Genomic DNA, 17,374 nt, shown 5'->3' with positions numbered 1-17,374 from the left:
GCCCTGTTCAGCTCTGTTACTCCAGTTAACATGCATGCTTTCCATGCTGAAGACAGGTGATGCATCATGTAAAAACAACGCTTGGGATATTACAAGAATATCTCAAGCCTCTACCGTAGCTTGAAGCTACTTACTGTAGTGCAGGAAGGCAAATAGGAAACACACCGAAGAACCTCTCTTTTGAGCAGAGTGACTCGCAAAGATGAACAAAGACTGGTCAGGCATGATCCAGTGGATGTAAGGGGAAAAGTTCATAGTAAAATCACAGTATCCACCTTATGCCCCAGTAAGCTGTCCTCATATGATGATCCCTAAAAAAATACATACATACTGTATATGTCACAATCTACCTTAGTTGTGAGAGTTCTGAATTTGGGATTTTTCAGTATTTTGAGACATTTCATAGACCAAACAATTAAATCAATGATGAAAATAATCATTAGTGCCTCACTGAAAGCCAGGTTCAATCCAGGCAGTTCGTAGGTACAGTATTTCATGTTTGAGACTGACTTCTTCGTAATCTTAAACGGGAGTTGGACAAGCTGGAAAACAAATGTCCTACCAACGTACCGATTTAAGATGAAATATCTGACACACCTACAGAGGCAGATATGAGGAGGATCATCAAATTTGTAAGATGAGAAATGACAAAAAACAAGGTTCCTGAGGTTCACATTTCCCTGTCCTCGTGTTTTAATTGATATTTCTAGATTAGTGCCCTCCATAAAGCCAAAAGAGCACTGCTGTAAAACTCTTAAGTCAACAGTATTCCTAGACTCTCAAATTGCATGCTTGCGATCCAGTGGGTGTTGGATGGCCTTCCTTAACATGCAGTAGTAGTGGTGTTAGGGGTCATGAGATAAGGGCAGTAGTAGCATAGCTTCCACAACTAGAGATAAACCCTGGAGTTTAAAAATGGAAAGAAGGACCACTCTGAGGCACAGGGGGAGGGGGAGTGAGGGAAGCTGGCTGTTTGAAACATACACAACAACAAAATGCAGTGTCATGGGGTACTGTAACTAGAGCCCCTACCGGATATGCCCCAGTTGCAACCTGCGCCTGGTCCCCCTGTCAACAGTACTACTTTCTTGTCATGTCAAGTCAAGAGGAACCAAAGTAGAAGACTGGCTCACTTTTCAAAGTCACACTTTCTCTGCTCTTCATTCGACTTTTTATTCTCACCTTACTCTGAGCACTTTCTAACTCCTGTTACACAAACCTTGAATCTTACATTACAGCTCGTTATTTAAATGATCCATTTGGCTTCATAAAGAATTACTGAGGACTGAACGCCAGACATTTCTTCTTCCAACTTGCATCTCCTGATAGTTCTCTCCTTAGCCTGTGCTCCAGGGCTAAAATTAAATCACCCCCCGTAGTCACTTGGTCACCAGGGAAAACATCGGTTGGCTATCCCAGCCCTGTCATGCAAGATGTCATATCAGCATGGGTGGTTTATTGGATTACCGCAGTGGCCAAAGGGTACGTGGATCCAGGCAGCTACAATGGATTAAAGGGTGGTGATTAGTCCTTAAGTAGTGAAACCTACCATGGCCGATCGAGGTAGACAGCCACCCACCATGAGCCAGTTTCTGTTCAAGGTTTTTTACCTGTTAAAAGGGAATTTTTCCTTGCCACTTTCATTAAGTGCTTGCTCATGGAGGAATGTTGGGACTCTGTAAATATAACTGTAAAGAGAACGGTCTAGACCTGTTCTATATGAAAAGTGCTCTGAGATAAACTCTGTTATGATTTGAATTTAATTTAATTGACCGATGCCTGTGATTATCACATGTACCGTTTAGGTAAAGGACCAATATAGTTCCTTGGTGTCCACAATATGATTTAGTCATCTAGTGATTCCTTGAAGTAAATGACAATGCTGTTTTTTTTATGTATAGCGTGAAATAGGGTTGTCTAGAAAGCCAATGACAGGTTAGTTGTTTTTCAATTCACAGTATATGTAAGTTACAGTAAATGAGATGTAAGGAAAGCGATTCAATTTAATCAATTTAAAAACACTTTTCTGAATCGTACAAACACTACTCAGGTTCAGGTTTTCAATATTCCACACACAATTGGACACAGACTGAAAGTGAATTTTTAAATATCAGTATCTTCTTTCAGGCCAGGTGAGGATTGCATAAACGAATCCTCATAAAATCTGATATCAGTGAAAGCACTGTAATGGCAAGTGTAACAAAAGCATTACATAATGCATCCCGCGTCAGATTGACGCTAATAAGTTCCTCTTCCATCCAAAATTAAAATAGAATTTTCCGCAAAGAGATCACCTGGTAACACTGGGGGGACAGTTGTTTGGGAATGAGTAACAGCACTGAGTAAAGGTGAGGGAAAGGACATTGACTTAAAGGCATGCTGCTTCACTGAGTCTGGACGGGATGAGGACAGGGTTACATGAATGTGGATACATCTGTAAATATCTTTTTTGTTATATATTATTTTGTTATATAGTCTTTATAATGGACAAACTGTTTCTTGTTTTGCAACTTTGACATTTTATTCATTTGTAAATTGAATTACAGCATATATTCTGAGAGCAATATCGTGCCATAGATGCTAACAGTTTATACTTACACTTGTAATTTCACCACAAAATACATATGAAGCTTGGGTAATCAAGGAATTAGTGTCTACAATGACAAATGGAAATAGAGGCATGGCATAGCTGGTGACTGCAGCATAAGGCCTGTGTGAAGTAGCAGGCCAGAGGAGCAGGCTGAGCAGCTGTGATTGATGTTGTGTCTCTGTGTTCTGAATGAGCCCTCGCAGCAGGAGCCTGTGTGCTGGGGTAGGCCAGGTGCTGCAATGCACCAGTTGCTGCTAGTGCCGCTACTGCTTAACTTAGCCCTTTGGCTCTGCCTCCTTTGTATGTATGGAATGTCTAAGTAAAAACTGGGGACAACAAGAGGTGTCATGTCCTTATTTTCACATACAATATGCTGTTATGGCTCCAAACAAAGGTGCTGATATCACAACAATATTAACAATACTTCATTTTTTTTTTTTTACAGTTCAGAGGGCAGCAGTTTGATACTGATGGGGGCAAAATGGGAATAGACCAAGTGTGTAGCATTACATAAAAATTCATCCCAAACTATTAGGTACTAAAGTTGTTTTGGCCGCTTGTTTCGGTTCAATATTCCCTGTGTACCAGATAATTACAGTCTCATTGGTCTAATACTGGATGGCCTAATAGCACTTTGCATCTTGGCACATACCGAACACTTAATCGTAATTAAGCATTCAAGTGTGAGTTTCACTTGGGCTGTGTCTGAGCACTGTATTTACTGTAACTCTGTGTCCATGTGAGTACACTATACATTGCCCTCAAAAATTCCCACAATGGAGAACAGAAAACATAGTCTCCTTAGCATGTAAAGACTTTTTGTTTAAAAAAAAAAAAAAACCTCACAATCCATTGATTTTCAGTTGACAGATGTGTATAATACAGTTATTGAAGTAAACCTGGCAGTGAAGGCACAGAATGTTAATGATTCGTAATACAGCTCAAGAAAAGCTAGAACATGCTATTAAGGTTAGTCCAGCTCAGATAGCTAGCATCAGTGGGATGGCAAACACTAATGAGAAGCTAAAGTTTGAAGAGACACCCATATTCACCCCTGACTGGAATATTTTTGGTTTCTCTGTAAAAAGCTACAGTAAAAACTTATTTGCGAAACAGCCAAAAAACATTTTTGTATTTTAATTACAATAATCATGGCAGTAATGGCAAATTGCCTTTTCTTTTCTTCAGTTTTTTTTTTTTTAGATAAAGTCCTAACCATATAAAAAGAAAATGTAGTGCCTTAATTTTTACACAGCAGAGTTTACACTAAACAATGATATTAGGGAAAATTTGCAGTGAGTGGTAAACGTTGACCTTCTTAACAGTTGCAATATATGCAAATGTGGTCTCTTTGGTTTTCAGTAGGATGGTGTACTCTTATTTAGTCTGACTACAGCTAGGTGGTAGCAGGAATTCTTTACAGTCTTATGACCAGTTAGTTAAGAGTCGTGCTCCTCAAGTCTTCAAGGGCTACCTGATCTCCAGGTTTTTGCTACAGCTACTATTCTCGCACACCTGATCCAATTAATTTAATTGGATTAGAAAAGCAAAAGTAGAGCTAGAGCCAGGAGGTGGTCACCTGGGCTTGAGGAGTTGCTAGAGAAATTCTGGTTTAACACCGGGGCCCATCAATCCCACTATTTTAGTTGAATAGGATGAAAAAAGTATTTTTTATAGTAACAACACATATCAATTCAGTTAAGGTCAGGGTTCATACCAAAAAAAAAACAATGGAAATAAGGTTGACATTCATGTGCAACCTCCTGTAACTGGAGCCAAATTTAAAAGTAGCACACAAGGCCAACCCTGATGGGCCATCATCAAAATGATGCCCCCCCCCCAAGTTCATTTCCTTACTTTCTAACATACTGTGTGTATGATGTACCCAGGCACTACCACAGATGTCTCAGTGGGAACTGCTCTTAATATTCCCCGGTGGACACTGCGCATTTTCTCTGCACTAATTTCATTTATTGCAGGCGTGTCACGGCTCAAGTACTCTGACATCAATAAAGAAAACAAGAATGGGAAACTGGGCGGATACTCACTGTGAACATAATTCTTAATTTGTGTTGTATTAGGCTTCATAAAAACACCTTTCATCTATTAATGGACCCACCACATTAACCATACTAACTTGCTGTATAAAAACAATATAAGAGGCATAGAAAGAGAAGAGAGGAAAGGGTAACAAGGACCCAAATAAAGCTCAGTAGGAGTAGAGAGCAGAAGCACACAGCTCTGGAGGGGAAGCCTCAAGTGGAAGGATCAATGCCAGCAAGTGTCGTAATGAGTTTGGATGCAGGCCAGATGTCAGGATTATTGCTTGTGTCAGCCAACAGAGAGACGGATGGAACAATAGTCACAAGGGGGCACGTATTTTGGAGAGGGTGCCTGATGGGAAAAAACTGGGCCCAGCATGGCTTGGCATTGGCCAAGGCATGCCGGTCTTCCCCAGTCTGTCTTTTTATCCATCACTGAATATTGTAGGTTACAGAGACAAACTGAAAACTTCAGGCACGGAAAATTCCTTCTGTAACACCTCTGTAGAGGTGTACATAAATTAGGCAAGAACTTGTATTTTTCCTATCATCAATGGTAATTTTTGTATGTCTACACATGGACAGCAGTCTCTTAATGACTGCAAAAAATCATGGTTGCAATAAAGTTCACCTTAAACACATACAACGAAACTTTCAAACCTAACACTTGAATCTGAGAGAATTCACAATTACTTTTTGTTCTTCTATACTAATATGATATAATGATCACTGTTAAAACTGCAGATTTATGATATCCTGGGTAGTAAAGTATCAGCTCAGGTCAGGCAAAAGCGATAGGGCAGAAAATTATTGCTGCCATGACTTTAAAAACAAGCAAGGTAAAACGTATCTAATGGCAGCAATGACAGGAACAATAATGACCTAATATTTAAGCATATTACCCAGCACATGACACTCAGTGTTGACTATCAAACACAAAAAACAACTGGTCATACACAGCAGAGCAATACTTTAAAGTACATCCCAAAAAATATGGTTGGTATACTGGCTCCCTATCGTCACAGAAACAGCACTAATCCTTGTTTTGAAATAAGAGGATCAACTGGAAATAGTTATTGTGGTTGAGATATTTTTAGCACCAGCATCTTATTCTGGCTACTAATGTGACCTCAAATAAAGCTTTTATAACAAATCATAAAAGATATCATGTCACGTGCTGGCTGCATTTTAAAACTTATCCTGGTCAGCACCAACTATGTCTGTGATTACACAGTGATGATTCAATTGGTTCCATAACTAACCCCTAGGATTCTTCAGAATGGAACATCAGTCAAGCTCAGGAGGGATAAAATCCATCGAAAGGAAAATCAAAATCTAGAAAGGCTTTTTGTTCTTCCAGAAAGAGGTCCAGGCAGAGTTCAATCTAATTGATGAGATCCCAAACAAGCACTAATGACCCTGTGAGAGTTGTGGGGTGGTCAATAAAGTGTAGATGAGGAGGCACCTGACCTGGCCAGAGCTAGGCTGCCAAACAATTCATTTAGTAATACCGGGGTGGGTGGGGGCAGGCAGCTTGGGGCAACTGACATTGATGTAACACGAACAAATGAATGGCAGCCAAACCACAGTCAAGAGACTTGTGAAGAAAAACTGCATCAAATATTTTGCTGAAAACAGAAAATGCAGAGGAATAGCGAGTCATTTGACTTCTGTAGAAATGGTGTAATATGGAGGTGTAATCTAGAGTCCAGCATCGTCAGTCTGCACACTGTTCACCTTAACCCCAGGCTATATACCATAGTTATTAGGGTCAAATTAGTTCCAAATCCCTGGGCTTTGGGATCCCTCAGTCTCAGAACCCACTGAGCCTAATGTGCAATTTATATCTGCTCATCACCACCAAAGAAAGATCTGTACATGTTTCATTTATGCCAGATAAATATTTAAGTAGACAGCAGCCACAGTCTATTCACGGGAATCAAAGTCCCACAGATGAAAGCCCCCCCTATCTTCTACCAATCGTGAACAGGGGGAAGACTGGAGGGAGATATAGATACAGCCTCAATTTAAGCAACAGTAACATCCATAAGTCGCTTATCAGATCACAGTGCTGTAACCAGCACTCACAACAAGAGCTGGGCAGCTGCAGAATTAATCCCCCCTCCTTGTTTGGCTCCGTCTGGCTCCCCATAGGCTCAGGCGGGCTATAGTGGGACGGACAGTCCAGCGACAACACAGGCAGCTGGGGCTTGCTGTGACATCACAGGGCTGGCCTGGCTTAGCATAGCGAGGGATCTGCAGGGCCAAACCTTTCTACCGCGGGCGATTTTATGAATGGTAAAAGGGAAGGGCATATGCGATGCAAAAGGAAATAAATCTTCTGAGGGCCAGTCATTCAATCACATTGTTGTATCTATGTTGCACCTGACCTCAAACTAGTGTCGCTTGTCTTCGTCAAAACTATAAAATAATACACTAGGTTCTACTTTCAGAGCCAGAATTACACATAAGGTATCACCAACTTATTTTGCTTGAGGTCTCCCACAGCTGTAAGGAAAATAACCTCAGTAGTGCTGAAAATAAAAGTTAATTAATATATTTATCAACTACTAGAAAATAAATAAACAACAAATTTTTTAATTAATTAATCATTAATTTTATTTACCAAGCCACCAGAGTAAGAGTCTACAGCCATGCTCTGTGAGGCTCTACTTGAGCTAAATGTTGACATCAGCATGCTAACATGTTCAAAATGAAAATGATAACATGTTGATGATAAGCAGGTATAATATTTAGCATGTTCACTATTTTAGCTTAGCTTGTTTGCTAATTAGCACTCATCACAAAGCACAGCTGAGGCTGACGGGAATGTCATTAGTTTTGTATGTATTTGGTCATAAACCAAAGCACTGGACATTAGAAATTTTGACCTGACCATGGTATTAAATGACAAGTTAAACGATCACCAAAGTTATTTAAAACATGAATGTCTGTACCAAATTTAATTTCAATCCATCCTTTAGTTGTTGAGATACTTCACTAAAAGCCAAACGTGTTGGATGAAAAGTTATAGTATCACCAAAGTCAAAGGGATTCATCCATTGAGGACCATGAATGTCTGTACAAAATTTCATGGCAGTCAATCCAATAATTGTTGAGATATTTCATTCTGGACGAAAGTGGTTAACAGATAGATCAACAGACAGAGACATTGCCATCCCTAGAGTCATGCTGTTAGCATGGCTAAAAATGCAAAAATGGGCTTTTTCCAGTTTCTCAAATGTCAGGATTTGCCACTTTTTTGTTTTATATGATTTAATACAGTACATATGGGGTTTGGACTGTCTGTTGGGCAGAACAAGCAAACAAAACAATCTATTTTTTTCACTATTTTCTTACATGTAATAGACAAAATGATTAACAGAAAAATTAATCACCAGATTAATCTACAATGGTCATAAATTGCAGCCCAGAACCTCCTTCTGCAACCTGACAAGATCTTTTTTGAACTGCTGCACCTAATTCTTCACCTGGGCACTTCCTCCTCCTCTAGTTGCAAGGTACAAATGTACTGTAACAACTGGACGACTCTAAGACACAATGTTACTAATTTTCAGAACTTTTTTTAAAGCACTGAGCATTAAGAGGATTATGATACATTGTTTGAGTCAACCTTTCTGATTTTTAGCAGCTGCTTCATGTTGCACAGCTTCTGATCCAGTTTTTCAACCATGGAAACAACAGAGCACAATGGCATGTCACACGTTTTTGGATTTGTCACTGTTGTAAGGCCAGATGGATTGGTTGTGACAACTGTTATTTCGCGTCTGACAGGTTTATTGAGTCTTTGCTCTGATGATAAAAGATTTGTTTGGCTGTTTATTCAGACAGCCTGTGTCTAACAAGCATTTAACTTTCTGACTGGCGATCAGAACTTGGCCTCTTCTCTCACCTAATTCTGTATTTGTACACTGTATTTGTTATTGAAAATCTAAAAATCTGATAAAACTCAGTATTATCATACTTCTTCATACGGACAAATAATGTAAGTTCAGGACGCAAAACACTTAGTAAGGACAATCATACTAATTTCAATCACGTCCTCAAAAAAGACCTGTAATATCCAAATGGCTGAGCAATGACAAATAATCCATCTCAGTGTTACAGTGATGTTTACTGACCCGATCTAACATGTTTGATGTGTTAACATGACAGGCAAAACCGGCACCTCCATCATCCAGAACTACAAAGTAACACATGTGCACAACACACGCATACATTCTTTTAGCTCTATAGATGAAATAATAATGTGGATTCAGGCCTCAGTCTTGAAAAACATTAATGTGCTCAGACCATCTATTAATAGCACGATCAATTACACTACTGCTTGTATTGCAGGAGTGCAGGCACTGGTGAAAGCAATCAAAGCATTATTGTTTCGCTAGCACAGTCATCTAAATTATATGACGCATATATGCCAAACATTTTAGGATGACTAGATAGGTTTTGAGTAGGCTGTAAAGAAATAGCACAGCGCAGAAATGTAGATAAAGCTACAAGTCGTATTGTACCTGGCTTGGCTACTCCTTGATGATGTCAGTTCTGCTTAGTCATCACTAGAATCAAAATCAGATCACAAATCAAATCAAATGTTAAAGGACTGATAGTGTTGCATGGTAACTGCATTACAACACTATAAATACTGGTGCTGAACATGGAAGTCTTAGATATATGTTTTAGACCTTAACATCTATCTGTGGAAGCAGCACCGTGGCCTAGTTGGACATAAAGTTGAGACAAGAAGGGGGTCATAAAATGCTCAACATCTTTGGGGTCAAGGGCAGCAAGAGTTTCATCTTCCCAACCATTGATGGTGTTACTTTCCTGTGGCCTGCCTGCCGACACCTCTCCATCTGACCTTGTCATCCCGCTGTGACCCAATAACATTGACTCTCTCCTGGCACGTGGAGGCATTTTCGTGCTGCACTTTCCTGCTATTCATGCATGTGAACATCACACAAACAACCACAACCAGGCCGGAAACAAGATTTCTACTCACCTGCAAAAAAATATATATATATACGATTGCAGATACCGTTTAAGGGTTCTTTCTCAGTGTCTAATCCTGCTTTCATGAATTATTCGATGTTTTGATTGTTTGTTTTTTTTATTTTCATTATTATTATTTTCAGGAGCATTTTATGTCTTTATTGGTTAGCTGACAGTAGAGAAATTCAATGAGGCTAGGAAGTGATGGGGAACGGCATGCAACAAGGGTCCCTGGCCCAACGAAAACCAGGGCGCCAAAATTATTAATTTCCTCAAAAAAATAAATCAACAAATTAATTGAAAATGACGATAATTGTTAGTTGCAGCCCTAAATAGGGTAATGCAATTTCTTATCGATCAGCACTCCTCATGACACTGTCTGCAAAGTTCTCAATCATCAGCTCATGGATCTTCCTTGTCTCAGGTCAATATAACAACATGCATGAGAAAACATTAGAATAGGTTCTCAGGCCCAGCATCAGAGTCACTCCAGAGCCTTTGTCTTCGCATCCCGTTTTTGTGTGGACACACGCACATGAACATTTTCACACCCCGCCCTCCTCACAGTGACCACATCCACTTTGCCTTGCAGACAGAGGAGAATCATTGAGGTGAGGGAAATTGAGTGTCTGAAGAAACACATATTAGACTGGCTGCAGGTTAGTTATGGAGGCAGAACATCAAGTGGAAAATAGAGCAGAGGAGATTTCCCATGCCACCGCATAGGCAGAGAGGCCCAATGGGACTTGATATGACACACCAGCGGCCCCAGACAGGGGATTTACTGGCGTGTTGGGCTTTTGTGCCACATTATTATCAGCCAGTGATCCGCCAGGCACATGGGCAGCCCTCGATCCCCTTCAGAAGAGAGCAGTCTATCCCCCTCCAGTCTCCCTCCCCATGCTGTTTCCACTATTCAGACAGACTGAGGCTTAGCTGGTGTTATTGAAATGCTACGGGGAAACATCCTGCTTCACTTACACATGAATAAAAATCTCGAGAATCACAGAAAGGTAGCGATATGATGCTTAAAGAAGAAGCAGACTCATTTGTGTCTATCAAAACTAGAATGTGGGCAATCAGAAGCTCAGGAGCACTATCATGTGAATCAGCTGACACGAAAAGACAAGCATTTGGTCTTTGGATAGATTCATCCTCAGAGGAAAGGCTTACCTGCCTATCTTCACCTTTAATGTCAATTGTGAAAGGGGATTTGCTATGTCTGCAGATAAGCACGCAAGCTAAGACTGCAAACAGGATGCTTGTTGCCATCTGTCTAGCCTTAACTTGCGTGGCTCCTGTCGATCAGCTTTCACATCTAGACAGTGGAAGCAGGTATTAAGTGGCTTCCTGCCTATCATGGAAATTTGTATCGGAAAGATCGTGTAAAGGGGCCTGTCTGTCACCATAGGATCACACATTAAACATGCTGATAGCTACTGACGTCACCTGTATCCCAAGTGTCCTAGATAAGGTTATTTTGGCAACACATGTAGGCACAGGCTGGCAGTGATGTTGGATGTTTCCACAGCACAGAGGAAAAGAGTGACAAGGAGTTGAGTGGCACGTGGTGGGCAGACTGGAGAGTGTGCAGCATGGAGAGCTGACGGACAGGCTGCCGATGGATTAGATGGTAAGCCTGGCAGAGGGCTGCCCTTTCTAGATGGAAGCCTCCCTGATGCACTGTGGTGATTAAAAAATAAAACTGGAGGGTGGGGAGGGTTCTTAGGCTCTCATAAAAACAGCCAAAAAAACAAATGTTTCGGAACAGACGCGTTATTGAGCAAAATAGTTAACCAGATATGGAGCCATGAGACTGAAAATGAGGATGTTGGAGCAGCAGCATAAGTCACCACCCTGGCACAACCTGGCAACATTCAGAAAGATGATACTGTTTTCATGCAAGCAGGGGGTGACATTGTATGCTTGGTGCTATGGAGCCAAGTGAAAAACAGCTAAATAGTTCTTTGTAACCTAAAAGGTAGTGTGTGGTAGTTGGGGGTTGGGGAGGAGAGCAATAGGTGCTGCATAATTCATGTGTCTGCTCTTGTGACTGCAGTAGTCGCACTGATAAATACTAATATAGATTCCTTACAAAACTGTTTAATTATTTATATTTCTACCAGTAAGACGCATGGGTCTTCAGTGGAATAACACTATAACTTCTATTGTGGTGCACAGGATGACAAACTGACTCATAATTACAAGGTTTTAAGTGGCATTTTAAAACCAAGTCTAAAAACTACCACCAAGTACAACCATATAAGACAAGATGATGTGAAATCTCCAGTATGAGATGCACCCTGGTCACACCACTCTTGTAAACACAGATTCAATTTCAGGAGAAACTCAATTTCACATCAAAGATATTGGTTTTACTGGTGCATTTGCATCTATTTTCACCTTTTAAATTTGGGTAAAACCAGTCAGTTTTTCTTTATAAGCAGATGCTAATTTATTATTACCCATCATACAGTACATAACCACCTGGAAACAGCTATAAATCAAAAAGACAATCTTATCATCATATAACTTGTTCTGTCACATAAAATGCACTGCTGAATTTTGAGTGATTGAAAGAACTAGGAATGATGACATCAAGGACAGTGGTTGGGAATACGGATATGAGCAGGTATGACCAATACTTGCAATGTGGGCACAATTTTGGGTTTATATGACTTCATAATGACTCGAAAAACAGAGATTCCTGTTGATTGTTTATGGGGCAGATCAATGTCTCGATGGTAGAGATGCTCAGTATTTAAATCTTCAGATATCTGGATAAGCAATAATGTTCATTTGGGCCAATATTTCTCCCAACTGTTTCTGCTGAATACCATGATCTAGCTACTTTCCATATTTGGTGTTTAAATATTGCAGCAGCATCTGAATAAAACATCTACATTTTTTTCATATAATAGTTAAATCCCCTAACCTTTTCTGTAAGATGTTGACAGCGACCCTATTGCCTCAAGCAACACATTTTTTAAGCTATGAGTGAAATGACTAGAATAGTATACACCTCAGACATTAAAATGTAATTATACAAATGGTTTGGGATCATGCTGGATGGGCCATTCTGATAACAATTTGCCTTTTTTTGTAAATATCAAAAGAGGAAATCTGCTCCCTTCTATTGTCTCAAAAGGTTTTTAGTAATGTACACAAACGGGCTAAGAATTGTCATATTTAACGAGAAGTAGTGAATTATGGCTTAAATAAATTAAAATGTATGCATATGCATTTCTAATTAAAAAATGAATCAATGGTTCATTATATCCAGTATAATCATGATATTGGTCATAATAATGGTAACCGATTTGTAATTAGTTATTGTCCAAAATGTTGTTTTGGTCTTAGTTTTTTAGTCGTCTGCAGCAGCTTGGAGACTGTTCTTCATGTTCACAAATACTGAATTTTTAAATCAAGTCGCATGTCTCTTTAAAAATGTATTTCTCTCTGCAGTTCTAGCTGCTTGGATGAAGGACCCAACTCAGGAATACTTCCTGTATGAACACATATTCAACAATTAATCTGTCTCATACAGTACAAAGTTACTGCATTACTCAAGGTATTTCTGTAGTCATTTTGTAAATAGACTTGATGAAAATCATATATTAGGTATTCAGGTTTAATGTGCCCTTAACCCCTACATTTTGAGTTATGGAACAGCTCATCTATAATTATATAAAGTACAAATTAGAGTTACTTCATTCTAATTCACTTTAAGAGGCCAGGCTGCTTGCTTTAGCAGCCAAAAAATATACTCAACCGCAATAACTCAGATTGAAATATTAGCCTGAGCTTACAGTTATTAATCAAACCTAAGCCTAAGTCATCCAAAATCACACAACGGAAGCACCATTGCATTCACTGCGAAGATAAACAGAAACTGCAGCAAGCATCATAAATATTGTGATATGTGATTGAACCCTGTATATAAATTCTTGCTATTCAGAGAGGTCAGAGGTCAGGGACAGCCACAAAACAGTGATAGGAGGAATTTAAAGACTTCATAAAGAAGCCCTAGAGGACTGCAGTATGTGTCCTGCCATAGGTGCTCCCCCTGGATAAACAGACACACCTTAACAACCAAAGCTACTAAGCAGACTTTGGAGCACAAAAGTAAACAGATCTCCTTATGAGTATTCAAATCACTTAAGTAATGTGTATGTATCCGCATCCTCTTTCCCTGGCACACACAACTGAGATGCAGTGGAAAGTTACTGGTGCAGTGAGGGAGTGAGGGTCCCAGCAGAATTACAATGCCTGTATATTAGACCCATGCTACTGTAGATGCCATTTGGTGGACACTAGTTACTGTCAGTGGTGAAAAGTAATTAAGTACATTTACTCAAGTACTGCACTTATTTACAATTTTGAGATACTTGTAATGTATTTGATTATTTCGATTTTCTTCTACTTTATACTTGTGCTCCACTAGAATTCAGAAGCAAATATTGTACTTCGTACCCCTTTACATTTGTCAACTTTAAACATCATTAAAGTGATACATACAATAACCCATCAATAATTATGATGAAATATTATATATTATTCTGAAATGGGCCATTCTGAACAATGAGTACTTTTACTTTGGGTAATTTAGTACATTTGGACCGCATTCGATAGCTTGGACTTCAGTCAAATTTTGAATACTTCCACCACTGATTTATGTGCTGTCCAACGTGTGGCTACTGGCATAGTGTCAAACGGGATTGGGGGGGGGGGGGGGTCCCAGTCTGGGTGGGTGCTAGGTTTGCTTGGGCAGGTGCCACCCTGCCCTACCCTAGTTCAATTTCAAGGAGCTTCATGCAGACTAGGGAAAAGGGAAACCTCTATATTTTATCTGCAGATATGTTGTTAACAGCAGCAGACTAATCGGCTTTCTGTTTGGCCTAACTTTTATTGAAGCAAGTTGCATTACAGCTGAAGTTATTTCTCTGGAAACTCTCAAGCCCCCACCGCCGCGGTTTCCTTGAAACCGGCTTGGGCAACATTAATCAAGGCTTTAGCTAGCAAGTTACTGTACTTCCAGAGAGCTGCCCGCCGGCCCTCTTGTAGTAAAAGAGCCGTGTACATGATTTTCAAACATTTCTCTAACATATACACCGAAGTAAAATTGTCTCTACATACCCTCCGCCCGAGTACGAAGATCAGACATCGTTCTCTGGACGGGCGGCATCTCTCAACGCAGAGCCGGGCGGCGGCACCTGTCAAGCAGCCGTTGGTTCTGCTCCCTGTGGCTGCTGCTGCTGCTTCTACTTCTTCTTCTTCCTCTTCTTCCTCTTCTTCTTCTTATTCTCAACCGTCAAAGAATTTAAAAAAAAAACAAAAAAAAACGGCTAAAATTCAACTGAGGAACCTCTAGTTTGCGGGCTAGACTGTGGCGTGTTTACTGTTGATAACGAGAGATGTCTGCGAGATATAGCCAACATTCATTTCATGGTGATAAGAGAACCATGCCCAGGAGCGCAGGGCTTCGTGGATCCCCCAACATCCCGGTTCACACGGCGGATTAAAGACTCTACAGACGCCGTATATTTGCAGAAGTGGACACAGATTTGCCATAAACTGAAATGAGGGGGACGGTGCCGCTTCACATTATGGACCGTACCACATTTACCCGCAGCGGGAGGGGGTGGGTGAACCCAAGTTAACATAATAACAGAAATACGGGGTTTTGTGTGAGGTTTCAAAAGTCACAAAGTGTTGTTTTCCAACCGCCATTACCAAGAATGAGTAAGACCCAGATACGTTTTTAAAATTGTCCAACAATGTAGTGGTTGGTGTGGATCCTCCCCCCACTGCGGTATAGGTTGTCTACACAACAATAGTACACTGGGTGGGAGTTGGCTTATCACAATTGAGTCTTGTTTTTGTATAAAATATAGTTATTAATATATTAATACGTACTGCAATATCAGAAAATGACGACCTCCATCACATTTAATACGCTAGGAATATTTTGCATGCAGGAAAGGTCTCCACATATACTCTATTTTGCAACACATGACACTATATTGGCATTTCTTTCTGTACGAACAAAATACATAACCGTGCATCGCCCCCGTCCCTATTGTCCAAATATACTGTTTATAATCCCTGTCTTCTCTGCAAGTCATTAAAAAGATATGGTGGTGCTTTTTACAATATATTCAAAAAACAAAAACAAATTCTTATATTGTAATTATGTTTGTTGTATTATTAGCAGCGGTGGGGAGTAACGAAGAACATTTAGTCGAGTACTGTACTCAAGTACAATTTTGAGGTACTTTACTTGAGCAATTCCATTTAATGCCACTTTGTACTTCTACTCCACTACATTTCTGAGCGAAATACTGCACTTTTTACTCTGTGCTACACTTATTTTAAAGCTTTAGTATTAAGTCACTATGCAGATTCAGACCTTTCATACAAAATACAATAAACAAATAAAATATTATGTACAGTAATAAAATTAAATTACCCTGCACTATATAAAGTAATTACATTACTTAGCCCCACTTTACCAGTCGCAACATTAACTTGATACATACATCGATGCATCAATAATTATAATATATATTATTTTGTAATGGCCCATTCTGCATAGTGAGTACTTTTACTTTTGGTAGTTTATGTATATATTAATGCTAATACTCTTTAACTTTTACTCAAGTAAGATTTTGAATGTAGGACTTTATTATTTCTACCCTTTTTCTATTGTAAAAGATCTGAGTACTTCTTCCATCACTCATTATTAGATATATCCCATAACACAGTGGAAGTATATTGTTAAATTACATTTAGATGATTCTAACAATCATATTTTGCAATTTCTTGTTATTACCATTATGGGTAATTGTAGTGCAAATAATATTTGACACAAATAGTGAAAAATGTAGAATGTGGGTATATATAATGTCTCCACACATGGAAAATATATTACAATGTATAAGGGATTTGGCCATTGAAAGGTATAAGAGGACATCTTCTAAATTTTGTCCTATACCTTTATGTTAACCCATAAAAATATTTGTTATTTTAGATAACGAGTCGTGTTGCTGTATGCTTTAATTTTTGTACTCATTGCTTTAACGTTTCATATAGACTTTGCAGGAAGACATAAAGCCCACAGTGACACAAAAGACATCCACACAGTTCAGAAAAAAAGAGACAAACAGGACTCACTGAGACGCAAATCAAACTTGTGACTGAAAAACTCAAATTCATCATTTACATTTGTTGGATCCTGATGAGTTTGGAGGTGGCCGTGACCATCACACATTAGAGTCTTTATCTGCTAACCTCTGTACTGAGGCCAACTGGAGAAGGAGTCATTCAGGCAATGCAGTTTCGGTAGCAGGTATTCGGTAAATGCAAATACCAGTAAAGGAAGATTAACAAACATCTATGTTTATATAATAATGGAAGCAGCAATATTTTTGGAAAGCACCACCACTACAGATTAATGAAAAGGCCTAAATAAACAGACTTTGTGTTGTCACATTGCGCTCGCACGTGGGAGAAGGTGCACCATTTGGTTGGTGTAAATCCTCCAATTTCTTCATTTACTTTGCCTCTTAATTCTTCATGAAGCAGGAAGGAGACCTGCTATTCAACCCCCTAACCTCTGAAAGAAGGCAGCAAAACATCCGGCAGGTCTTTTAAGACGCTGCACTGGGATTGTTGATCAAGAAACACCTCCTTCAGAACTAAACTGATAAATATAGGAAAATAAAATTGTTTT

General features: G+C 39.5%; 1 protein-coding gene across 4 annotated transcripts in view; it reads right to left on the bottom strand.

The window, feature by feature from the left end:
• atp8a1 (ATPase phospholipid transporting 8A1) overlaps nucleotides 1-15,226 on the bottom strand; it is a 105,189-nt gene extending 89,963 nt beyond the window's left edge. For all 4 annotated transcript variants that reach the window (XM_040119528.1, XM_040119530.1, XM_040119529.1 and 1 more), the window contains exon 1: nucleotides 14,779-15,226. In XM_040119528.1, the coding sequence (XP_039975462.1) occupies nucleotides 14,779-14,827 (49 nt within the window). In that variant the 5' untranslated portion in view covers nucleotides 14,828-15,226. The remainder of the gene's footprint in view (nucleotides 1-14,778) is intronic.
• Nucleotides 15,227-17,374: the final 2,148 nt, after the last annotated feature.

This window comes from Xiphias gladius, chromosome 23 (genome assembly GCF_016859285.1).
Source record: "Xiphias gladius isolate SHS-SW01 ecotype Sanya breed wild chromosome 23, ASM1685928v1, whole genome shotgun sequence".
Taxonomy (NCBI): domain Eukaryota; kingdom Metazoa; phylum Chordata; class Actinopteri; order Istiophoriformes; family Xiphiidae; genus Xiphias; species Xiphias gladius.
This window is presented reverse-complemented; position numbering and strand designations above follow the sequence as displayed.